Source organism: Pyrgilauda ruficollis, unplaced genomic scaffold, assembly GCF_017590135.1.
Source record: "Pyrgilauda ruficollis isolate IOZ18807 unplaced genomic scaffold, ASM1759013v1 scaffold77, whole genome shotgun sequence".
Classification (NCBI taxonomy): domain Eukaryota; kingdom Metazoa; phylum Chordata; class Aves; order Passeriformes; family Passeridae; genus Pyrgilauda; species Pyrgilauda ruficollis.
In genome coordinates, this window is record NW_024529599.1 from 752,235 (window position 1) to 777,226 (window position 24,992).

The 24,992-nt window shown below is 52.0% G+C and overlaps 3 protein-coding genes across 12 annotated transcripts in view; 2 read left to right on the plus strand and 1 right to left on the minus strand.

Annotated features, from left to right (window-relative positions):
* The window catches only part of METTL23 (methyltransferase like 23), a 2,037-nt gene extending 1,569 nt beyond the window's left edge, over positions 1-468 (minus strand). The window contains exon 1 of the mRNA XM_041486523.1: positions 1-468. This exon is cut by the window's left edge and continues 5 nt beyond it. Within this exon, the coding sequence (XP_041342457.1) occupies positions 1-76 (76 nt within the window). The 5' untranslated portion in view covers positions 77-468.
* Positions 469-704: 236 nt separating this feature from the next.
* On the plus strand, positions 705-9,612 carry JMJD6 (jumonji domain containing 6, arginine demethylase and lysine hydroxylase). 5 transcript variants are annotated; one of them, XM_041486518.1, is made up of 8 exons: positions 705-862; positions 1,442-1,830; positions 4,675-4,961; positions 6,221-6,356; positions 6,474-6,612; positions 7,254-7,381; positions 8,122-8,237; positions 8,978-9,612. In XM_041486518.1, exons 1-7 carry the CDS (start codon positions 734-736, stop codon positions 8,207-8,209), a joined length of 1,296 nt encoding a protein of 431 aa, XP_041342452.1. In that variant the 5' UTR covers positions 705-733; the 3' UTR covers positions 8,210-8,237; positions 8,978-9,612. The 5 variants fall into 5 exon arrangements, with proteins under 5 accessions (XP_041342452.1, XP_041342453.1, XP_041342455.1 ...); XM_041486519.1 differs by having other exon boundaries at positions 8,158-8,237; XM_041486521.1 differs by lacking the exon at positions 8,122-8,237.
* An 11,322-nt stretch (positions 9,613-20,934) lies between these two features.
* Positions 20,935-24,992, plus strand: part of MXRA7 (matrix remodeling associated 7) — a 31,432-nt gene continuing 27,374 nt past the window's right edge. For 3 of the 6 annotated variants that reach the window (XM_041486535.1, XM_041486536.1, XM_041486537.1), the window contains exon 1: positions 20,935-21,493. In XM_041486535.1, coding sequence (XP_041342469.1) covers positions 21,068-21,493 — 426 coding nt within the window. In that variant the 5' untranslated portion in view covers positions 20,935-21,067. The remainder of the gene's footprint in view (positions 21,494-24,992) is intronic. The other 3 variants (XR_005956786.1, XM_041486540.1, XM_041486539.1) reach the window with 2 other exon arrangements.

Sequence of the window (24,992 nt, forward strand, 5' to 3'; positions counted from 1 at the left end):
GCACGCGCACGGCCAGCGCCGCCGGACCGTCCTCGAAACGGTACCGCCGCGCCCGCCGCCGCCGCTGCTCCGCCATGGGCCAATCGCGGCCAGACACGTATTGGCGCCAGGCCGCGCCGGCCAATCGGCGCCTCCTCCCGGCGCGACGTCACGCGGAGCGCCGCCGCGGGCGCTGATGGCGATGAGGCGCTCGCCCAGCCGCGGCCTTCCCCCGGGGCCGCGGTTAAGCGGGGCCGCTCCCGCCCGCGCCGCTGCCCCGGCGGGGCGGGGCTGGCGCCTCCGCGGGCTGCTTCCCGGAGAAGGGAGGAAACCGGCTGACACGCGGTCGGCCCGCCACTGTCCGGGGAGCAGCAAGTGCGGAGCGCGGGTCCCCCGCGGCAAGGGCAGCGGCGGCGGCGGGCTCCCGGGGCGGCCACGGAACTCCGCGGCCAAGGGCGCCCGGTGCTCGCGCTGCTCCCGTGCCGCCCGCGCTGCCCTTCCTCAACATGGCGGCGCGGGGGCGCCGCTTCCCCAGCCTCCGCCAATCAGCGCCGAGGCGTGGCGGAAGCCGGGGCACAGCCGGCCAATGGGAATGCGGCGGGGGCGGGGCCGCGGCGACAGCGGCGGCACGGGGTGAAATTTCTGGAAGGTGCGGCCGGAGCGGGGCCGGGATCGGGATCAGTGGTCGGGATCGCAATCAGAATCCGGGTCGGGCCGGGGGCCGCGGGCGGTGACGGCCCCCAGCGCCGCCGCCATGAACCACAAGAGCAAGAAACGGATCCGTGAGGCGAAGCGCAGCGCCCGGCCCGAGCTGAAGGACTCGCTGGACTGGACCCGTCACAACTACTGCGAGACGTTCCCCCTCAGCCCCACCGCCTGCAAGGTGCGTGGGCGGAGGGGAGAGAGGGGGATGAGGAATGAAAGGGTGGGAATGGGGAATGGAGAGAGGGAAATGGGGAATGGAGGGGGGCGCGGCTGAGCGAGTCCTGCGAGGAACGAGGAAGAGACCGGAGGGAATCCGAGGCTGGGGTTGCCTCGGATGAGCTTTGGTGAGGGACAGGACTTTCTTCCCTCCACGTGGCGAGGCGTGTGGGAAGGTCAGGGCCCGCCGGGATGGAACGGGCGCCCGCATAACTCCCAGGAGCGCTTCCCGGTGTCCCGAGGGAGTGAAAGGCAGCGAGGGATGTGTCAGCCGAAAGGGCAGGGTGGCCTCTCCGCCCGGGGAGCTGCCTGGGTGCGGAGCTGTGCCAAAGGCTCCAGGCGGCGGGTGTCGCTGATGTGTGCAGGGAGCGGGCCAGCAGAAATGGGGCTGCAGCCTCGGGGAGCTTAAAATAACACAGAGGCAGCTCCACAGCCGCGTGGTGTGTGGAGCAAGGGATATGTGTGAAGCACCCCCTCGAGCAAGCGCAGCCCTGTCAGTCTGTCCTAATACCTGTCCTGCTTTCCTCCCTTGGTTTCCCAGGATAACGTGGAGAGGGCAGATGCACTCCAGTTAACAGTGGAGGAGTTTGTTGAGCGTTATGAAAAGCCTTACAAGCCCGTGGTGCTGCTGAACGCTCAGGTGGGCTGGTCTGCCCAGGAGAAGTGGACGCTGGAGCGGCTGAAACGCAAGTACAGGAACCAGAAGTTCAAATGTGGGGAGGACAATGATGGATACTCCGTGAAGATGAAGATGAAATATTACATCGAGTACATGGAAACCACGCGTGATGACAGCCCCCTGTACATCTTTGACAGCAGCTATGGAGAGCATCCCAAGCGAAGGAAACTCCTGGAGGACTACAAGGTCCCCAAATTCTTCACTGATGATCTCTTTCAGTATGCAGGGGAGAAACGAAGGCCGCCCTACAGGTAGAGTGACAGCAAGACAAAACTGGCTATTTTGCAGCTCATTGTTCCTAAATACCTGGGATTGTCTCATAAAAAAAAGGGATATTTTAACGTCATCTCTGAAATGAGTGTACATCTGTAATCCTGTGGGAGAGAAGAGAGATTTATATCATAATTTTTCCTCCTGCCACCAGTGTTGCTACAGGTTTATGGTTTAGGGTTTTTTTCGTTCTATTAAGTCAGTTTACATCACTTCTTAGTTACATAGTTACTGAGAGCTATAAAGATCAGTTTCTTGCTGTGGGTGCCTTCTTGTGTTCAAATTTTAAATACCTCAGGAACAGCTCCTGAGTTTTGCACCAGTGGTTTATGTACAGTGTGGAATTTTGTTTAATTATGAGTCACTCCTTTTAAGGTAAAGATCTTAAGCTAGATTAGGATCTAATATGGGCACCAGTTCTTAGCTCCCCTTCAGATGGTTTTGAGAGAGAGCATTATTTCACATCTGTGTAGTCTTTTCAACTCTTTATTTTTGCTTCAGCTTGGAAGAGGGTGAAATGACATTTCATTCGTATATTCAAATGCAACAACCTTGTATTTGGACTTCTAGATAAAAAGCCATTTTTATCTATGTTACTATGACACTTCATAGCACTGTGAGCTCAAATTGAACCCTCCCAAGTAATTAAAGTTGTTACAGTGACATTATAATTGTCAGACAATGCCTGTTGCTCTTTGAGTGACATGAGGCTGCGATGTGGTTTATTTAAATAAAATTAAGCAATAGCTCATCAGTAATGGCACTTCCCTCTGCATTCTCATGTGTCTGTAGTCCAGTTGTGCTTTTGCAGGAGTGAGGCAAGAACCTGATTCCATTTGAGATCAGTGAAGGAGGTGTTTTTACAGTGCTTTCCATAATTCTCTTCTAAGAACATACAACACTGTGGTCAAACACAAAACCACACCGGGTGTAGTAGAAACTGAATACATTTAATGACCTGGAGATCATTTACCCGAGTTAGAGGTGAATGAGAGAGTCTGGTTGTGACTCATTTATTTTGCTGTCTGTGTCCCCCACACCCTCCCCACCTACAGGCACATGCTGAGCTCCTTGCTCTTTATCTTGGTATCCAACTTGTTGTGTTTTGTTCTGGAAAATGTGGGTATTTTTCAGGTTGTTGAGGTTTTTTGAGAGCTGAATGATGCACGAGAGCACAGTAATGTCTCCTGGAGTCAGAGGGTTCATCTAGATACAGAAATGAGTGTGCAGTACATTTAGAGCATAATTGAAAATCTGACATGAAGTGGTACTAATTGTATGAGGAGGATACGACCTCTACAGGTTGATCTCTGGATTGAGAGGTGTGTGATAGTGTGTAGACCTTAAAAGAATAATTGGTGCTGTTTAGCACATTTTTATTGTCATTGTTCCTCTTTAAAATAAAGGCAGTAATTTCTGGAAGCCATTTACTGAAGCAGCTATTTTAATTTGAGGAAGGTGGCTGGGGTTTGTTTTCAGATTGGATTTAGGAGTTGTGAAGTTTTTAATGGTAAATTTGATGTCTTGGGGCAAACTGTGTTTTGTTCATTGCAAATTGAGTATTTGGAGGAAGGTGCTGCTAAATGACAGTGTTGCTAAATAAGGATTTTAAAACCTGTGTGTGTAGGTTCAGGTTATTGTCAGAAAAAGGGTATTGAGCAGTGCATCTGTCTGTGTCAGACAAACCTTTGTGTATAATTTCTTCTGATTTCTTAACAAAAGCCTTGACTGTTCTACCTGTAGTGCAATCAGCTTTCTAAGCATAATATGAATGTAAAGAGTGAATTGGCAATAGAAATGACAAACACCTGCTTATTTACAGCTCCTTTGTGAAGCAGGAAGAAATCAACTTGATGATCAAACTTTACTATCCTACAATTGATGCTGGCAAATGATCCTTCAAAACCAGTTTGATTTACACCTGTACTGGAAAGGGGAGGTGGAGAACTTGCTGTATTTTCTGAAGCTTTGCATTCCTCTTGCTGGGCATCACCCTCCTGTCACTACACCATGAAGGGATTGTGTTGGTGCTTTAGTGTCTGCACTCTCTTGCTGCCAGTTAAACAATTTTTGTCATTTTTTCCTCTTGGTGCCTGGTATGAAGTCACCTCACACTGCTTTTTCTGGTGTGGTTGGTCTTACTGCTCTGTTCCAGGGAAAATAAGCAGTTGAAGGTGCTGCTGCAGTTAAACATGTACAGTAGATAAAGTTCTCCACTGGGAGAAATAAACCTTGTAAATGGGCAGTGGGAATATAAACCTCAAATCCTGAATGGTCACTGGAGAATAAGCTCCATGTAGTTAAGTGTTGGAATGAAAAGTCTCTTGTGAATGAACAGAAGGCGAAGAGAGAGGCCAGGATTGTGTAACTTGCTCTGTTCCTTGTTGTTGCCTTTTGTTCCTCATTGTTCTGCAGTTCTGATGTGTTTGAGCAGCAAATTCTAAAAAACCATAGGAGAATCCCCCTGCCTAGGAACAATCTCAACACAGGCAGTTGGGACTTAATCATGCTCATAAACTTTGAAATCATGATTTTATTGAAGAACTCTTTTAAACAAAATACAGCTATGACACGTGAAAAGTCATCTTCACTTACTTATCCCACAGTCATTCCTGTCCCAATTCATATAGGATTTTAGGTTAAACTCCTGTTAAATCCTTTTGCTGCAGTGTGAACTTAACAAAATCAAGAATGTAAATGAAGGAACTGTAGTTACTTTAATTTCTAACTGAATGTGCAATGAGCTGCTATAATTGTCTGTCTAACATGAAGAAAGGGAGCTACCTGCCTGCTCTGTGACAAAGCACTTCTCCCCCCCCCTGCAGGTGGTTTGTGATGGGCCCACCTCGTTCTGGAACAGGAATTCACATCGATCCCTTGGGAACCAGTGCATGGAATGCCTTAGTGCAGGGACATAAGCGTTGGTGCCTGTTCCCAACCAGCACCCCCAGAGAGCTGATCAAAGTGACACGGGAAGAGGGGGGCAACCAGCAGGACGAGGCCATCACCTGGTTCAATGTCATCTATCCTCGGACACAGCTTCCCACCTGGCCCCCTGAGTTCAAACCCCTGGAAGTCTTACAGAAACCAGGAGAGACAGTCTTTGTGCCAGGTATGTGCAGATTTCTGCAGAAAGGAAATCTGGGAGAAAAAAAAAAGCATATTTGTAACATTCCTATTCAGTTTGTAACATTTCAGCTTTCTTATATGGCCCATTTCTTACAAAACAAACTGAACTCATTTTGAGATTATTCAGTTACTTCCTGAATGTCACAAAATGTGTATGACCTGTGGCACAGGATTGCATGTGGTACAGATGGCAAAACAAGTGGGATTTAAATTGCAGCATCACAGAAATGTAATCTGAACTAAATTGCAGTAGTAGAAAGCTGTCAGGGCATAAAATAATGGCATAAAATAATAGAGGTGTTTGAGCCCCAGTAACTCTTAGACAAAAATATTTCAATTTGTACATGCTGGAGCAAATTCATTGCTGAATTTTGCATGTGAATGTTTCTTAGCTGTGGGAAATGAACTTCTTAAAGGCACTGACACCTTCCACCCACCTCTCTGTGCTTATGCTTCATCTTGCATTTGAAATCAAAAGCTAAATAAAGCTTTGCTGAAGATGCCCTTCCCTCTGAGTGGCTGCACACTGTGTGCCCATTGTAAGTGGGGGTGAAGTGGGTTCACTACCAGATCCTGACCCCTGAATCTTGCATCATTTATGTGCAGCACAGCCCATAGTTTCTGTCCACATTGCTTGTCTCTAACATCCAGCTGACTTGGTGTGTGAAGGGTATCTTGTGATTGTCTTGGCACTTATTAGTGACTCCTGAGTGTACCTTCTGTTGAGAGTTTGTAGCTGTCGGGTTCCATTAAACTGTTCCCTCAGTCTTTTCTGAGCCTCTAAGTGGGTTGTAAGAACTCCACTATTTTTATCCCCTGTGGAAAAACAATTTTGTGTCTATGTTTAAATGAAAGGTTAGTCTGTAGTCATAAGAACCTTGCAAAATCAGCGTGGAAAGTGCTCTCCAGCTGAACAGAAAGGGCTCTGTGCAGTCTGGGTTACAATGGCTGCTGCTGTTAAATAAACTGTCAGCAGCCAGCCTGGTGCTGTCAGGTCACATCTTCAGTCCTGGGTGTGAGCTCAGTAATTTGGTCAGAGCATGGAGCTGCCTTCTGTAACAAGAACCTGTCAGCACTGGGGTGAAAGCTGAAATAAGACAGGAAAGATGATGAGTTGGAAAACACTTCTGGGTTTGGAAGATAAGTCCAGTTCCACCTGCACTGTGGGAAAGGTGTTCTTGGCTGTTCTTGAACTTGCTCTCTGCCATGCAGCCACCAATGGTCACTGCTGTTGTGTTTTAGGTGGCTGGTGGCACGTAGTCCTCAATCTTGACACGACTATTGCCATCACACAAAACTTTGCCAGCTGTACCAACTTCCCAGTGGTGTGGCACAAGACAGTAAGAGGGAGACCTAAACTGTCACGGAAATGGTACAGGTAAGAGATTCAGTAGCTTCCTTAGTGTATTCTCCATTGAAAACAAGACCTAAAAATATTCATTAATGTGCAGTGTTACAATTCAAAGGCTAACCCTGAAATTTCGTCTGTATTTAGGATCCTAAAGCAGGAGCATCCTGAATTGGCAGCCTTGGCTGATTCAGTTGACCTGCAGGAATCTACTGGTATTGCTTCTGACAGTTCTAGTGATTCTTCCAGTTCATCAAGTTCCAGCTCCTCCGACTCTGATTCAGAGGTAATGCTTTTTACTGCAATAGGTGATCCATATTCTGCATTTACAGTGTTTTTCCATACTTGATCATGTGCTTTCATCCTGATATTCATGCCATATGGAATAAATTAATGGGAAGCAGCTAATCCAATCTACATGGTGGAGGAGCCTGTGATCTTGGCAGGTTCTGTTTGCTGAAGCTTCTCTTCGCATTGTTAAATGGATTCAATCTGTTTGATCCATGTCTATATTATATATGAATCTGTCACTCATTTAGCTTGTGGAAAATAGCTGCAAAGTGAATGTTCTAAAAATTGGGAGAGGGGGAAAAATATCCAAAACAGGTCAGTTATGGCACAAGACTCTTGCAACGCCTAAATCCTTCAGAAGCCAAAGTCTTCTCTTGGAAGATGGGGTCCTTGTAGGGACCAAAAGAAGCACATTCACTGTCATTCCTCAAGTCAGCTTTAGCCAGTGATGAAATCCAAAAACACTTCTGTTACTGACTTTCAAATGCTTAATTTAAAATTTCCTTGATGTGTCTAGCCTAAAACAGCACGTTCTTGAACTCAGGTTGCTGAGCTCAAAGAACTCATGGTGAATTGCACAGCACAGACAGTTGTTGAGGTTCCTCTGAATTGTGGTTTCATCTTTCCATGCTGCAGTGTGACTCTGGCTCTGAGACAGAGGGGATGATGCACCGCAGGAAAAAGCGGAGGACGTGCGGAATGATGGGGAACGGGGACACAACTTCCCAGGACGACTGCGTCAGCAAAGAGCGCAGCTCCTCCAGGTGACCCCCGGGCAGCTGCTGGTTTTAAACAAGCACAGCACAACACAGGGGAAAGCTGGCACACTTCAGATAGGGGATTCCTCAGGAGAGAGGGATGGAGAGCAAGGGACATAAAGCAGTATCTTCCCTCCATGAATTATTTTAATTGTTCCAAACAGAAAACTAAGATTATTGATGTTTTTTTTTTAAATCAGGGGTTTTATTTAATAAACAGTCTTATTACTTTTCCTAGTTGTCTCTTTTAATAGATGAAAGGATTTGATTTTATCTTTGTTTAATGAGAGAGGTGGGATGTTTAAAGTGCTCTTCAGAGAGCACAAATGAATAGTGAACAGTTAAAGATGAAAAATGATCAGGCAGCACTCAGATTTCAGTGTCTTGTTCAAACAAAAAACCTTCAAGTAGTTGTATGGTTTCTCTTACTGCTGCCTGGACTATTTCAATTTGTTCCACTGCTTTATGTGCAAAGGCAAGATTCATCCTAAATTCCAAATGTCTGTGTTTACATTTTAAATAAATAAATAAATACATAAATATTGAGCAAGTTTCAGTCAGTGTGGAAGGAGACAACATTAATATTGCAAAATCAAGGATAGATATGCTTAGGATAAAATTGCTGAGGAAAGCAGTTCCCTGGACAGGCCAGCTTAAAAAGAGTGGAACACTGGGAATCTGGGAATATACTACAGGGAAGAACTTAAACATTCTTTGCTAAATGAAGCATTTTTCTCATATAGCAGAGGCTTGCCAAAAGTTCTTAAGCAAATTCCTTGCAGCTTGGTTAACCAGTGCTGCTGGATTGGCTGCCTGCCTGCATTAGAGTGCTGACCAGCTCTTGAGCTCTTGGATGCTCCAGGTTTGCCATGGATGCAAGTGCTGTGGTGGCTTAGTGTGTGGCTTGCTAAAGAAGGTGTGCAGCAGTAATTTACCTGAGGAAGTCCATATTCCAGCATGATTCCTGCCTGACTCCCTAGTGTGGGGACTGCCTGAAGGCCTGTGTGCTCCTGTAGATTGCTCTCTTGTTTCCAGCAGTTGCTCATAACTGAATACAATTGAATTACAAGTACAGAGCATCATTAAAGGTTGGGGAGAACTTTACTGACTGCTTATTTTGCCCTGGGGGTTTCCACAGTTTGCTTGTTATGACATTGTCAAATCCCATTTTGGCAGCCAGTGTGACTTCAGGCAGGGAATGAGCAGCAGGAAGGAACAAACATTTAATGCAGTCCCTGGTTTAAAAAGAAAGCTGTAAAAATGCAGATCACGATGCAGATCTGTTCTTCTGAAAAACCCATGCACTTTTAAATTATTTGCCATTCAAATTTTGAAATGAATACCCTAAATATTGAAAATTAGCACCTTGCTTTCTGGGTTTCACTGTTCTGCCTCCCATATGTTGATTGTTTCACTCTGTGAGGGTGGGTGGGTGTTCTATTCCAGCTGTGTGATGGCTTAATTGCTAGAAATGCTTCCAAACATGAAATCTTAACCCTGCTTGTACAATACTGGAGGAAGAATAATCCTGAGATTAATCTGCATGCTGGGATCTTGTGCCCTGATACAAGAGGAATGCTTAAAGGTACCTTTTTTTGACAGGATTAGGGAATCTTGTGGAGGCCGCAGCTACCCCTGAGGGATAACGCCACCTACCCAGAGGCAGCTGCTGATGGAAGCTCTGTTAGCAGCCAGCCAGCTCTGTTCTACTCCCTTCTGCTTCTATTTCTCACACTCCTTAAGTTTTTGTTACTCTTCCTCAATCCAGACATCTTCGTTACGTGCTGTCCAAGGTTGGTTCCCTGTAGGGGAACGCCCCGACTGCGTCCTTTGTGCAATGCTTCGTCCCCTCTGCACCCCGGGTGAGTGCGCTGTAACCCAGCTGTGGGGAAGGACATTTCATGGGTCACAGAACTGGCAAGGAAGGCAACGGTCAGTTTTTAAAGAACTCTTTTTAAAACCAGCAGGTAAATGTAAAAACCTGCCTTGCTTTGACACTGTCATATGTTTACATGTTGTCCTGTACACTTGAGGAAAGGAACACCAGCCCTTTTGGCCTATCGGAACGACTGGTGGATCTCACACCAGAATTTTCTGAAGAACAAGGAGGAAATGAGCTTCTGCAAGAACTGAGCTGTGGAAAAGTGAGTCCTTGGATCTTACCCTGCTGCAGGAGAACATTGCTGTCAGGGCTGGCACTTCCAAGTGTGTGTCTCATAAAATCCTGGAATACGAAAGAACCTATCAGGATCACTGAGTTCAACTCCTGGCCCTGCACAGAAACCAAGAACCCCACCCTGTGCCCAAGAGCATTGTTGAAACACTTCATGAACTCAGACAGGCTCAGTGCTGTGACCATTGCCCTGGGGAGCCTGTTCCAGTGCCCAGCCATCCTCGGGGTGAAAAACATTTTTGTGATATCCAACCTAAACCTGCCCTCACTCAGCTCCAGGTGTTTCCTTGAGTCCTGTCACCGGTCACAAGAGTGAAGAGATCAGTACCTGCCCCTCTGCTGTTCTTCGTGAAGATGCTGAAGACCCAGATGAGGTCTGACCTCACTTTCCTCCAGGCTGAACAGACCAGGTGACCTCAGCCACTCCTCATGCAGCTTCCCCTCCAGACTCTTCACCATCTTCCTGCCTCCTTTGGATGCTCTCCAATGGCTTAATGTCTGTTAGATGTTGTGGTTCCCAAAACTGCCCCCAGCACTGAAGGTGAGGCCGCCCCAGTGCAGAGCAGAGCAGGACAATCCCCTCCCTTTCTTGGCTGGTGGTGCTGGGACTGGTGCCCCCAGGACATGGTTTGCCCTCTGGGCTCCAGGGCACTGCTGACTCAGATCCGGTTTGCCACCAACCCCCAGGTCCCTTTCCACAGCTCTGCTCTCCAGCCTCTCATTCCCCAGTCTGTCCACACAACCAGGAGTGCCCAGACCCCAGTGCAGAATCCAGCTCTTGCCCTTGATGAACTCCACATGGTTGATGATTGCCCATCTCTAATTTGTTGAGGCCTCTCTACCCTTGAGGGAGTTGACAACTCTTCCCAATTTAGTGTTTTTGGCAAAATTAATATTCCTTCTGGTCCTGTGTCCAAGTCATTAATGAGGATGTTGAAGAGCACAGGGATGAGGATGAAACCCTGCAGAACCCCACTAGTGACCAGTGCCAGCCTGGTGTCACCGCAGTCACTGTCACCCTTTGTGTCCAACCTGAGAGCCAGTTGCTCACCCATCATGTGACATGGTTAACCAGCTGTGGGCTGCACAGTTTGTCCAGAAGGTCACTGGGAGAGACAATATCCAAAGTTTTGCTGAAGTCCAAAAGGTAACATCTGCTGCCTTTCCTAGATCCATGAGGTGGGTCTCCCTGACACAGAAGGAGAGCAGATCCAACAAACATTCAACAGATTCCCTTTGTGAAGGTGGCTGGCTGTGACTGGTGCCTGCATTGTCCTCCAGGTGTTTTTCAGTACTTCCCAGAATAATCTTTTCCATGGTTTGGCTGGGCACTGGAGTGAGACTGACAGGCCTGTGGTTTCCAGGGTCCTCCTCGCTGATGTTGAAAACTGGGACATTTGCCAGCTTCCAGTCAGCTGGAACCCCTCCGGATTCCCAAAACTGCTCAAAAATCATTGAGAGGTTTTGCAATGACATCAGCAGCATCTTGAGGATCCTCAGATGAATGCCATGAGGCCCCATGGATTTGTAGGCATCCATGTGGAGCAGCAGATCCTCCTGCTTTGGGGTCTTCTGGGAGTTGGACATTCCCACAGTCACAGTCCTCCAGCTCAAGGCACTGAGACACCCTTGGTCCATCAGATGTGCTGAAGACAGGCAAAGAAACATTCAACACCTCTGCCATGTCCGTGTCTCTGTTTGTGAGGAGAACATCCTCATCCTGGAATGGGCCAGTGTTATTTCTAATTTGCTTTTTGCCATTAATATATTTGAAAAAACTATTTTTTATTTCCCTTACGGTTCTGGTCAGTTTTGTCTGCAGTTGAGCTTTGGCCACATGAATTTTCTCCTTACAGTGGCAGCAGCATTTCTATAATCTTCCCATGTCACCTGACCTTGCTTCCACTGGGCAAACACCTTCCTTTTTCATCTTATTTCCAAGAGAAGATCCCTGTTCAGCCAAGGAAGGGAAGGTGGTGTGAATGCCCCAAGCACTGAAGCAACTTCAGCAGAGGTGACCACCAACCTGAAGCATCTTTTGTGCTCTGAGTCTGCGTGCTCCATGCACACACCTGAGGTGCAACACCTGAACCAGCAACAGCCCATCTACTTCCACTCTGTGTCTGTCAGGGTGACAAGTAACAAAGCTGCACTAGCACCTTGTGATGGGAAGCTCAGTGGAGCAGGAGAATCCTGGAATTTCTTGCACAGCAAAAAACTGTGGCAGGAAAAAGCATTTGCCAGTACTTCCAATCCTTCAGGTGTGATGTTTGGCACAAGGCAACTGCTGACAAAGTCTGACTCTGGCAGGATCACATTTGCTGGGCTTGGAACACCAAACAGTTCTGGGGCTGTGGGCTCACTCAGGCCAGTGCAGTTCACATCCCCAAATGGCTTTTCTTTGAGGTTATGTGTTCAGAGCTTTCTGAAAGTTGCAGTGCCAATTTTAAAGGACTGAGGAGGAGGACATGTTGTTGTTTTATGCTTTTTAAAAATGCAGTGTGTTGTTTAAGTCTGTGTAGATGCATTTGTTTTATGCCAGGTAAAGCTCTTGTCCCCAAGGGATCTTTTGGAGCTGCTGGTTTGTTATATTAGCAGGGGCTTGTGCTGGTGGTGTCTCTGTGGCTGAAGGTGCTGCCAGGAAATCTGAATTTCCCATGGGCTGCTTCAGTGGGTGCTCTTCTGAGCCCTAGGAGGTGGGTACAGAACTCACTTCAGCCATTCTTTGGGAGAGGAAACTTGACAGCAGAAGTGCTGTGCATGTAGTAAACACAGCAATGCCCAGGCACTGATGAAAGAGCAAATTAAAGAGAGATTAAAGCCTCAACTGTGATTTTCTTAAATGTGTTTGGTTTGGTGGAACCTGGAGTGTTGCTTTTCTGTGCTCTCTGATCCATTTTTAACCTTGTCTGTTCCTTATTTAAACACTCCTGGGCCATATCCTTTTGTACAAAGGAATCCTAAATATGTTTGTGGGGATCTCTGTTTTTAAGTCTTTTGTGCCAGTAAGAGCAGTGTGGTGGTGGGGAAATGGAGAGAGGGAAGGTTTATTGACACATTCTTTAGCTGTCCAGACTCCCAGATTTCCTGTGATAGGTAGCCAGGCATAAGCAAGCACACTTATTCTGTAGCCACTGCAGATTCTTCAGCAAGATCACTTTAAAAAATCCTCCAACTTCTCCAACTCTTGGCATTTCTGGCCAAGGCTGAACAGCTTGGGAGCCTGCACAGTCTGTGTGTGTCCTCTCAGAGATGTCTGCAGCTGCTGCCTTTTGGAATCATGTGGGGCCTGGAGAGGTGAAGGCTCACAAAAATCAGCTCTGTCATGGTGAGAGGAGTCTTTGGAGAGCTGTGCCTTTCTCTCTGGTGGCTGGGCAGCACCTCAGTGAGGTGCAGCTGCATTTGGCACGTGTGGTTCAGTTTGCACAGACTAAAATCTAATGTGAAAGCCTGATTGCTGTGCTGGGAAGGCCACAGCTCTGCCTCTAGAAGCACAGTGGGAAGATGCAGTGTGCAGAGCATTCCTCCATGCCTGTGAACTCTTCCATAGTGTGAAATAAAGCAATTCCAGGGGAAGCCTGTGCTGGTGTGACACCCCTCACAGAAAAGCAGTGTGTTTACAACAGACAGCAGACATCATGGTACCAGCAACCCTCTCCTGACTGCTCCACAGGGCACTTCCTGCTGTGAAACAGTGTCTGTGCAGGCTTACCTGGGAATCAGGACCCTGGCATCTCCAGTTCTTCCACTTCTGGCTTTTGCCTGAGCCACTTTGGTGAGTCTTTGAGCAGTGATAAAATCCCTGCCTCGCAGGGCTGCTGTGAGGCTGAGCTGCAATTGCTGTGTAAGATGCTTTGAAGCCATCCACCCACAAAACATGTTCCATTCATCCTGAGCAACCTGAGACTTCTGAGCCTTGTGGGAGCTTTTTGTAGCAGAAAACATTGGGGATGTTGTTCAACACTCTTGGCCACGTGGTGTTCTGTGCTGGCCCTTCCAGAATTGCTGTGTGGTACATAAATTGTAGCAGAACAAAACTTGCTGTTTTCACCAGGGTTCAGCTGTTGCTGTTCCATGGCCTGCTCTAAACAGGAGGTATTGCTAGAGCAGGATCTGGTTTTAAATAGGACTAGATTCAATTTTCTCATCAGGGAGTCAGCTTCTCTGGCCTTAGAGGAATGGGGGGAGCTGGTGTTTCCCAGGCCCTCACTTCAGGCTGGGTGAGGGAGGAACAGTTAAAAACTGTGCTCCCTTTGTGCCTCACTCCATGCTTGTGGGAAGCTGGCTGGGCAGAGTGGGCTCTGTGCTCTCATTTCTCCAGGCTTGTGCTTCTTGGGACGTCCTTGCCTCTTGTTCCAGCCCTGCTGCCTTTGTACTCCAGAGGCCCTGGATGCAGCTGGTCCAGCACCCTGTGGACCCCTCGTTTCCTTGAGCCCCAGAGCAGCAGCACAGCTCTGCCTCACTTCCCCAGGGATGGGCAGAGAGCCTCAGGATGGGTGTCACTGTCACAGTCCTGCCTGCTCTGGGAAAGGGGATGGGATTTGGGAGCTCTGCCTGTGCTTTAGAGCCTGGTGACAGACACAGGCTGGGAGAGTTCAGGAGGAAACGATCCAACACTCCATCAGAACCACAAATGTGGACACGAGGCACCAGTGCCAGCACCTGCTCCTGCACAAGTGCTGTGGGGGAGCAGGTGACACCGAGGAGCCTCTGGCAGAGCTTCCTCCCCTTTCAAGCTGGTGTGTGCTGGCTCCAGCTTGTCTTCTCAGTTACATCAAACCTCTCCAAATGCTTCAAGGAAAGACAGCAGCCTCTTTCATAGTTAACCTCCACTCTCCTCCCTGAGTCCCCAGCCACTGTGGGCTGGGAAGTGAGACTGTTGGCTGGATCCAGTCTGGAATGCCTCTGTGGGCACATTGTAACTGGGAGGTTTTTGGCATCCCCCTTGCAGAGGGGGGAAGGAAAGTGTTACCCATTCGTGTGACAGTCCCACTGTCAGCTCCAAGCCCTGCCACTGCCCTTAGCTGCTTTTATCACCCATCCAGCAGAGCTGGGATACTTGTCTTGTTCGGATGATTGTGGTTTTGCTTTTTATTTTAAATAAAATCAATTATTTTGCATTAGCCTGTCATTTTCTTTCATACTGTGATCTGAAAAAACCTTACAGGTGTGCACCTCTGTCTCCCAAAGTGCTAAATGTGCTGGGAACAGCTCTGGGGATGCTTGAGGGTTTGCCCATCTGTGCTGGGGTGTGGTTTGGAAGCTGCTGGGGTTGCACTGGCTCTGGGAGGTGAGTTTTGTTGGTAGCTTTGTTAGCAGACTGTCCCACCTGCTCTTTGGCCCTGCCCTGGCCTCTCCAGGCTGTGTCACAAGAGGTTTCTGTGTTGTATTTCTGGTGCTGCCTCGCACTGCCAAGAGGGAGTTTCATCTTCCAGATGTCCTTTGCTGCTTTGGGATGGCCACCATGGTGATCAGAGGGATGGAGCACTTCTCCCATGAGGAAAGGCTGAGAGAAATGGGATTGTTCAGCCTGGAGAAGAGAAGCCTCCAGCGTGATCTAATTGTAGCCTTCTGCTCCCTGGAGGGAACCTACAAGAAAGATAGAGAGAGACATTTGACAAGGGGCAATGGCTTCAAGCTGACAGGGAGTAGGTTTAGCTTGGATATTAGGATGAAATTCTTCCCTGTGAGGGTGGTGGGGCCTTGGCACAGGTTGCCCAGAGAAGCTGTGGCTGCCTCATTGCTGGAAATGTCCCAGGCCAGGGAGGATGGGGCTGGGAGCAGCCTGGAATCATGGAAGGTGTCCTGCCCATGGCAGGGGTGGTACAAAATGAGCTTTAAGGTCCCTTCCAACCCAGCCCATTCTGTGTTTCCATGGTTCTAAATAAGCCCCACAGTGCAGAGAGATTCTGTGGAAGGGCTGCACTCCAAGCAGAGGGGTTTGGGGCAGAGCTGCCTCAAGGAGCCTGGCTGTGAGGGGGAACAAGGACTGGGAAGATGGGAGAACTTGTATATTTTGTCAGTGAGTTTTGTTGAAACCAGTAACTGTAGGTAAATAAGCTGGAACAGAGTGGGACAGCAGCCCTGAGGCTTTTGAAATATTTATAGCAATATATTGTAAAATGAAACGCCTCAAAGAGTAAATGGCTTTGTGGCAGCAGACAGGCAATTCACTCATTTCCACATAAACCTCTGTCCTCCCCTTCCCAGACACTGCTGGAAATACTCTTCTTCTTTAGTGTCACCTATAAAGCATTTTTTTTCTTCTTTCCAGTTGCCCTTCAGCAGCTCTCCCCATGCCCAGCTCACCTCCCCTGCTCGATTCACAATTAGCAAATGAGCCCCTCCTCTCCTTGTGTCCATGCCTGGCATTTAACAAGCCCCAATTCCAGAAAGTGCAAGTTAATGGTAGCTAAAAACTGTGTACAGCCACTGTAGAAATGCTTTTATAATTGATCTCTCTTGTTTTTCAGTCTGGAGAGGCAATTTAGAGACAGCCTCACCATTCTTCCTCATTTGCAGGTATTGCTGGTACCTCCTGCAGTCCCTCTGTGGCATTGCAATCAGGACTTCATTTATTTTTATTCCTCTTGATTTATCTACACATCTTTCTTTTTGTGACAGCTGCAATTTCATTTCAACAAGGAGGATGACACACTGATACTTTAATTCCTACTGGGGAGCCTGTGCTACACCTTTGCCAACGTTCCTGCTCCTTTCCTCCAGCCTGATGCAGAAGCAAATAACTCCTGCTTTTTCTTTTGTGGCAGTTGGAAAGCAAGTGATGGAGCAGGGCTGTGTCCCTCCTGCAGTGCCAGGCACTGAGCAGCTGCATGTTTTAAGACTGGTTTGGAGTTGAATGAACAGGCTTGCAGCACATTTTTTCCTTCAAGGCACATAAAGACTCCTCTGTGGGGTTTCACCTCCTCCGGTTCTGGAGAAGTGTGGATCAAGGCAGGTAGAGCTGGTCAGGAATGTGTTCAGAGGAAAAAATCATTCCATGTCCCTTCTGGTCTGACACCTGATGGCTCCCACCTGTGTGTGATGCCTGTGACTGTGTCCTGTCCTTCAGCAGAGGGGCCTGGAACTGGGGCTGCCCCTGGAACAAATCCTGCAGGCTGCCCAGAGCAGGAGGGCAGGGCAGCTGGAGCAGCAGCCGTGTCCTGCCTGTCCCAGCTGTGCTGGCAGGGAGAGGTGGACCTGGGCTTTTCTGCTGCAGCACTGCCTTGTTTAGACCCAAGGCTGAGTCATTTCTCAGCTGCTCCACTGCAGCTGGGGCTGGAATGGCTGCCAGTATCCAGGAGCTTTTGGAATATCAGCTTGTGTCAGTGTGCTGTCAAGGGCAAGGCCAGTTGTACTGGTTGAAGACTTTGAAGACCCTCAACAACAACTCAGAGCCTGCCTTGGGTCAGGGATTAGATTGTAAAATTAATTAAGTGGTTGGAAAAGCTGTGTGGGTGAGAGCAGAGGCCTCACAAGCAGAGGGGGTAGTGACAGGAGCTTAGGGAGAAGGTCTAGAACAAATACCTCCAGGAGAGCTCTTGGGTTGGATCATTTCTTTTGGTGGAAGCAAGGTACAGCCATCCCCACCCCTGGGCTGAGCTCTGCTATTTGTGGATTGAACCCAAATATCCCTGAGCCAGCACACAGCCAGATGTACAAAAGGCAAATGAGAAGCCAGCCAGGTAGGGGAATGACCTGCAGGCCTGAAGAACAGTGAGTACAGGGCACTTCTTGGGATAGTTTCTGATTTCTGGCATCAAAACGGAGAGGGCTGTGTTCTTGGTAAGGAAAAAGTGGCATCCATGACTGGGAGCATGACTGGGGCTTGCAGAAGTAATCCGAGTTTGGAGTTATAAGACTGGTCTGTGCTCAAACTTTATGTGAGTGAAAATGGGTTCTGGGAGGATCTGGGAACATAAAATGCTGACTTTTCCCCTTGGAAACCAGCATGTATCTGCACACCTCGCTGCACAGGGGCTTGTGGAGCCACGCTTGGGTTGTGGCTGGGATGCAGAGGTGGGTATTGGAGCTCAGTGACCTTGCTTTGGGTGGGTGGGACACAGAGGACCTCGGAGCAGCACCTGCCTGTACAGCTCACAGGCTGCCGGCCACTGAGAATGCGTGCTGTGTTAGATCACATCTTTTTTGTGCCTGTAGAAGGCTCTCCCGACGGTCCCACAGCCCATTCCTGCATCCCGGGGGCGGATGCGGTCCCGCAGTGGCCGGGGCAGCGGGAGCCAGCCCGGCTCTGTCCCTCCCGCAGGCAGATCTGCAGCGCAGCGTTTTCCGTGCCGGGGCTGGTTCCCGGAGCAGTTGTCACCGCTGCTCCCCTGAATCCCCCATTGTTGGCAAAGCTCCTCAGCTGCTGCCGCCCTTGGCTCCCCCGCTCGGCCCGGAGCTGGCAGCCGTGTGAAAGCGGCTTCTGTGCGGGGCCGGGGCTCTGGGGACTGTCCCCTGCCCTTCAGGGGCTCTGGGGACTGTCCCCTGCCCGCCCGGGGCTCTCGGGGAGCAGTTTCCAGCCATCCCCTGCCCAGGCTGGGCTCTGAGGAAGCCATTCCCATCCGTCCCTCCCCTGCCGACCCGGGACTCCTGGGGACCATTCCCTGCCCGCCCGAAGCTCTCGGGGACCGTTCCCGGCCGTCCCCTGCCCGTCCCGGGCTCTCGGGGACTGTCCCCTGCTCTGCCGGAGCTCTCGGGGACTGTCCCCAGCCGTCCCCGGCTCTCCGGGCGCTGCAGGGCGGTTCTCCTCCCGAGAGAGGGCAGCGCGCTCCAGCTGCTGCCGCTGCCCAAGCCTGGCCCGGGGCTGGGCCGGGGGTGCCGTGCCCAGGGGACCCCCTCGCCGAGCCCCCCCTGCCAGCAGACTCCGAGCTCGTCTCTCCTGGGGCTGCGGGCAGGCCCAGGGCGGAGGTCCCTGGCTGAGCCGGAGTGTGAATCCATCCCCTCCCACAGCGGGAATGATAAAGCTGGAGGCATCAATCGTGCTTTGTAAGTTGATAGCGGAACCCCAGGGATACCTCTGTGCCTCCCAGCAGGAGCTCTGGCCAGGGACCAGGCTGAGTTTGCTCCATCAGTTCGCTCTGGAGAGCCGTGGAGGGGAGAGGTCAGCATCACACGGGACCTGCTGTGCCCAAATTCTGCTCGGGGGATCATCCCCATCAGATCACGTTCTGCAGGAGCTCTTACCCAAGTGTGGACATGGGGAGCTGAGCTCTGTTATTGATCCTCTCTCCTCATTACTGCATGAGTTTGGCTCAGTTAGAGCAGCTCTTCTGGCAGACATGTCCTTGCTGCTCCTGCCTGTTGCTCTCAAGACCAGGAGTGTTGTTTTTCAGACATCCAAACCCAGCAGCTCTCACAGCTCCTGTGAGTGCTGCAGGTTCCAGCAACTGACAGGGAATTGCTGCAGGTCCAGAGTCGGGAGCTGCTGCTACTGAGCACCTCTGATGCTCCTATTGATTCCCTTGTCAGGGATTCCAACCCCCGGAGAAGCTGTCAGGACCAGCTTCTCTTATTTTAAGGCAGTGATAAATCCTGCTCCGGAGGGTGCTGGCTGAAGTGCTCTGTCTCCGTGCTGGTTAATGCAAGCCACATGCTGCTGCATTCCTGAGCGGGCAAACACCCTCCAACACACTTCCAACCAAGAGCTGTGGAAAATTTAAACTGCCAGGAGAAAGAGCAGGAGGTGTCCTGGGTGTTGGCAGCAATCAAGGGCACTGTGACAGCTGGAAATGTAACACCTAAACACCCCATGTCACCCTATTAGCAGCTCCCAGTGGCCAATTTCCCTCAGTCTCACCCAAATTCCTCTTTGTGCCCCAAATTGACAGTGAGCACAGAAGCAAGGACCCAGACGCTGGAACTTCCCCACCCTGATTCTGGCTCTGGCCATGAGCAATTTCCAGGGCTCAGAGGGAGCCTCTGAAAACAAGTGATGCACTGGACTCGGGATGATGCCTTCGTGGCTACCGGGATTAGGGCAAGAAGGAGGCAGAAGGGACCAAATACACATGGAAAAGCTGCTGAAGCAAAGAGCGCTGTGACGCTGCCAATCTCCGGGTGATTTGGCTGAGCTCTAGAGCAGCTCTGACGAGATCGAGACCCAGGAAATGCAAAGCTCTGCGGGAGAAGGGGAGATAAAGACCGTGGTTGGTTGTTGCTAAGAATACAATTATCCATACGCTAACGATTGCCTGCCTGATAGGATTACCAATAAAGACAAACGCAGTGAGGATCATGGCTTCACTTCCTTCCTCCCACCCGGGGATTTAATCCCGTCTTTGTTTGAGTTTTGTCTTCAGGCAGTCAACGAAAAAACTCTGCTCCGGGTGGTATCCCCAGAGCCTTTTCCCTGGAGGAAACTTTCCGGGGTGAATTCCATGTCTGCTCCCCTCAAGTGTATCCCACTCCGTGCTGGTTTCACCCTGGCAGGAATAGTTTAGGCCTTCTAATTTCAGCCTGCTTTGTAAAAGGTTGGCTAATCCTCCCAGCAGTCTCAAGAGGCAGGAAATCCTCAGTGGCAGAGACTGGAGGAACCTGACAACTCCTTGGCCACTCTGCTTGCCAGTTTGTGATGGCTTTTGGACACATCCTGGTTTTTCAGTCTCCTGTTTTTCAGACCTCACAGCAGCAAAATGCTCGGGGGGAGGCTCTGGCAGCCTAGCTGTTCTCGGCACCAGCTTTACCTGGTGGATATCACAGCAGTTTATGGCACTGATATCCCCTGCAGCTCCTGGGGAAGGCGGAGTGATGCTCTGGAGCTTGGCATGGATGTGCTGCCAGATGCTGCTCACCCAGGGCAGTCAGGACAGCCTTCCTGGCCCTGCCAGCCCCTCCGCTACCCAGCCAAGGGCTAACAAGGTGCAAATGCTCATTAAACACTGCCCGGAGGCCAGCCGACACCCCAGCGTGTCAGAGCTCCCCAAGCCCTGGGTGCCTGCGCAGGGAGCATCCCGGGAGACTGGCACCTTCCCAGTGTTCGAACGGGATCCTCATCGAGTGACAGGACAAGAGGAAATGTCCTCAGGTTGCGCCAGGGGAGGTTTAGATTGGGTATTAGGAACAATTTCTTCACTGACAGGGGTTATCATCCTAGAAGTCTTTTCCGATGTAAATTATTGTAGGATTCGGCGATGCAAGGCACTGCCGAGCAGTTCGGGAATGACTTTGGGGATACAAGGCAGTGTCTAATGAAAGATCCCCTTGTCCCAAGCAGAGCCGAGTTGCCCGCAGCCCAAGCCTTCCTCTCCCGGTCGCCCCTTCCCAAATCCCACCCCTGGGTGCGGATGGGTGCGGGCGCGCATCCCCGGCGGGCGGGGCGCGGGGCCGGGCTGCGGCTGCCGGCTCGGAGGGGGAGGTGGGTGCCGGGCCCGGGGGGGCCGGGGCGGTGGGCAGGGCCGGCGGATGACGCCGGGTAAAGCCGGCCGAGAGCCGGCCCAGCCCCGCCGCCGGCCGAGCGCTGCCCGCGCACCCCCCGCGGCCGCGCAGTCGGGTCGGGCGGGCTCCGGCGGCAGGGCAGGATGGACCTGGCCGTGGACTCGTACCTGGCCGTCCCGCTGCTCTTCACCGTCCTGGCTCTCGTCCTCGCCTCCGTCTTCCTGAGGCTGCGGGGAGGCGGCGGCGGGCGGGCGGCGGAGCGGCCCCGGGAGCCCGCGGCGGAGCCGGCTCGGGAGGGCGGCCCCGGGGGCGAAGCGGCGGCAGCGGCACCGGCCGCGGCCAAGGGGCCGGAGGACGAGGGGAGCCGGGTGCCGGTGGAGGAGGTCGGAGTGAGCGACGAGGGGAAGGAAGCGGTCGCCGAGCAGCGGGAGGCGGCGGCGGAGCCGGGCCCCGCGGCCGAGCCCAGCCCCGCGGCGGCCGAGAGCATCCCCAGGCAGCCGCCCGAGGAGCCCCGGCAGCCCCCCGAGGAGCCCCGGCAGCCCGGACACCGAGAGGATGCGGAGAGCAAGGTGAGGCCGGCTCCCCTAGGTCCCCACAGCCGAGGTTCCCCCAGTCCCCCCGTGGTGTCCCTTCTCCATCCCTCTGTCCTCGCGGGAGGGAGCAGCGCTTCGCGTGTTCCCCCAAACTAAGAGAGGTCCCGGCAAGCCCCGTGTTTTGTCTTCGGGTGGGAACAAGCCCGTTGTCCCCGGAGGAGGCAGCGGTTTGGGGGGGTGTTTCTGGCTCCTTCCCTCCCCCGTGCTCCAGGGAGTGCTCCTAAAAATCTTCAAAGAAGTGAAGATTTAAGGGAAGAGAAGCGTGTGTCAGTGTGAGCCTCTCCTGTGTGCACATCTAACCCCTGGGAGTCTTTTCCTTTCCCCACGAGCTTATCCAGGTGCTGGGGTATGTGCTTGTGTTTATTCTTCTCGTCCGCATCCCTTTTCGGTGGGTTACAGGAACTGTCCCCGTGCCAGCGCGGGTTCCTTGCGCTGTCCCTGCCTGCCCCAGGGAAGGGACCGCCCCGCTCCTTCCCAGCCCCAGCAGGATGCTGGCCCCAAGCTCTGACCCCTGGCTGAACTGGGGGCTGGGGGCGGCAGTGATCCCTACAAACGCCCGGTAAATCTTCTCCTCCACCGGATCTTGTTTAAAAATAAAAGAGCGACCCAGTGTCCACGGGAAGATCTTCTGCTCTTGCCCAGCCTGGATGGGACTCGGTGACAACCTGAGGTGCCTCAACTCCCTGCCTCGGTGGCTTTCTGCCATGTGGCTCCTTGTCCAAAGGGCGGGAAGGGAGCGCTGGTGTGGCTCGGGAATGCGGGAGCGTCGCCGTGTGCCGGCAGCGTGCTTGGGCCGGGGCACAGGGCTGGGGCCCAGTCGCCTCCTGGCTATTATTAGCAGCATTTGTAATCCTCAGCAACTGTTTCCAGGCTGCCGGGCAGTGCATACTCAGCCCTCGCCTTGGAAAGCATCTCCAGTGACTCACCGGATAGCCTTGGGCAGGTCCCGGGGCTCGCACACCCTGCTCTGTGCTGTGATGCTCTGCAGCACCCACGGGTGAGCTGCTCGGGGCTGGGATGTGGCTCTGCTTCCCTGTGCTCCTCGCACCTCCCTCGGTGGTTTTTGAGCCTCCGAGCTCTCCCTCTCTCCTTCCCGGTGCCCCTTGCCCTTGGATACAGCCCTTGACACAGCATCCTGAAAACACATCTGTTTCTCTCCCTTGTGATTTATCGGTGCCTGTGAGTACCAGGATCTCTGGAGAGCTCCTGGGCCACCGTTAGCCAGCTGGGTCCTGGCTGGGCCAGCTCAGCACCAAAGCTGGCCACTTGGCTGGAGCTGCTCTCTGGTGAGGTGCAGCACTCCTTGGGACAGATGGCTGGATCCACGGCTGCCAGAGCCCACGGGTTCCTCTGCTGCTAGCTCACATGTTGGGAATGTTTTCCTCCCCTCTGACTGCTCTTCAGCCCTGATTTCTTTGACCAGGCACTGCTGCAATGCTTGTTGCCTTCAGAGGAGGGCTCAGCTCCTTTGTCCCCACTCAGCACAGGTGCAGTACCAGGGTTTTGTGTGCCTGGAATGAGTTCTTACTCAAGAAACAGGGAGTTCTGTGTCCTCCAGAAGCCTGGCTGGGCTCTGTGGGATGGGGGCTGCCCTCAGCCCCTCTTACAGCAAAGGAGCAGCACAGGGTCCTGCCCAGCTTTTCCACCTGGGAAATTGTTCCCTCACTGTGTGAGCAAGGCAGAACAAGTCACCCTGGGCCTGAGCAGCATCCCTTTGGGCAGGTCAGGGGCCAGGCCCGTGTGATGTGGGGAGCAGTGAGTGTTTGGGAGCCGTGGCCCCGCATGATCCCGCGGCTGCCTGGCCAGGCTGATGGCACAGCTGGCCGAGGGACTACGTGCACTTCCAGCAGGCACCACACACGTGTGGCAGTGCCCAGTCTGCTGATCCAAGGGTTGCTGCTGTGGGCACAGTGGCAGAGACCATCCACAGCTCTGCAGCGTCTCCCTGGATTCCCTGGTTTTGCTCCCTATGAACATCCTCAAAGCTGCTTCATCCTTCCCCTCCTCCAGCACCACCCAGACCCAAGCCCAGCAGACGTTACAGGCAGGGATGGGACGGGCCCTGGGCAGAGCAGGGAGTGCTTTGCAGGCGGCTGCTGATGGAATCGTTCCCTTTCCAGCCTGCCTTGGCTGGGCGAGGGCTGCAGTCCCCTGATGTGACTCAGCAGACGAGGCTCCCTGACCCTGTCCGGCTGCTGCTCCTGCAGGCTCGGGGCTTCTCAGTACATCAGCAGGCAGAGGGCTGAGCCTGCCACTCAGACAGCTTTCTCTCCTTATTTATTTTCTTTCCTTATTTATTTTCTTTCCTTATTTTCTTTCCCCCGTTTGCTTAGCACGCACTGTGCCAGGCTGGCTCGCATTGCCCGCAGCCATTAACCACTCGACCAAAATGCTGATGGATGAACCCGCCCAGGGAGAGCAGCCTCGGTGTGTTAATGACGGGCTGAGCCGTGCATCCTCCTCCCCTGCTCCCTGCCTGTGCAAACTGGGATCTGCTGGGGCAGCTGCACGTCTTGGCCTCCCTCCTGCTTCCATCTCCTGCAAGGCTGGTAAAATCGCTAAAATTGAATGCTCCCTGCCCCTCTCTGCAGTGACCAGTTCATTGCAGCATCATGCTCAGGGCTACAAAATGACCCAGTGGCAGAGCAGGGAAAGGAGCCCAGCAGTCCTTGTTTCCCTTAACTGCTGGTAGTGTTTCCCCTTGTCTCTGCTGGCTCCCATCACTGAAAAAAAACAAACTTAATTAGTCTGTCATTGTCTGTTCTCATCCCCATCCCCAGCTCGTTAATGGATGAGGCAGTGCTGTCAAAGCAATCCCGTAATGAAAAGCTGCTGGGTGGGAACTGGGTGGGAACGGCAGCGAGCTGGGGCTGTGGAGCGTGGTTCTTGTGAGAAACGGTCAGAAACTTCAACTCCCTAATGAGCCATTCTGTCCTGAAGTGGCAGGTGGCAGGGACCGGGCGAGGTTTTCAGTGTTGGACCAGAGCCACCTCCGGGATGCCATCCTGGCCAAAATGTTCTGGAGAAGGGGAGGGTGAGTGGGCAGTGCCAGGGCACGGCAGCCTGACTGGTTTGCCAAGGGTTAATTGCAGCTGAGGGCTTCAAACAGAGCAGGGGCGAGTGGGCGACAGTGGGGAGAGGGGACACAAAAACCCTGTCTGAGCAGGGCAGCCTGGGGGCTGTCACCTGGACAGCAGAGGCACAAAGCTTCATCTGTCTCTTCTGCCAAGCTCCTGGTGCATTTTCTGCATTTTCCCCGTGCCTCCCAGCCCAGGCTGTGCCTCCCTGGGGGCTCCCGGTGCCTCGACACACCGGGCAGCACAAACCACCCAGCTCCCACCAGGAGCCCTCTTCACATTTAAAAAGTCATAATTTCCCTCTCTAATGCCTCCTGCCTGCCCTCCCTGTGCTGCAGGGGAGAGGGTGTCTAATTAAGTCAGGCTGTAATTGGCAGCTGTTCAGGCTGTGTCTGCAC

What these genes read in the sequence shown, in the direction of transcription:
- JMJD6 (XM_041486518.1), top strand. Translation starts at nt 734, where the DNA reads ATGAACCACAAGAGCAAGAAACGGATCCGTGAGGCGAAGCGCAGCGCC. An exon ending in AAACGAAGGCCGCCCTACAG is followed by an intron (nt 1,831 to 4,674) that starts GTAGAGTGACAG and finishes CCCCCCCTGCAG; the next exon opens with GTGGTTTGTGATGGGCCCAC. An exon ending in CCTCCGACTCTGATTCAGAG is followed by an intron (nt 6,613 to 7,253) that starts GTAATGCTTTTT and finishes TCCATGCTGCAG; the next exon opens with TGTGACTCTGGCTCTGAGAC.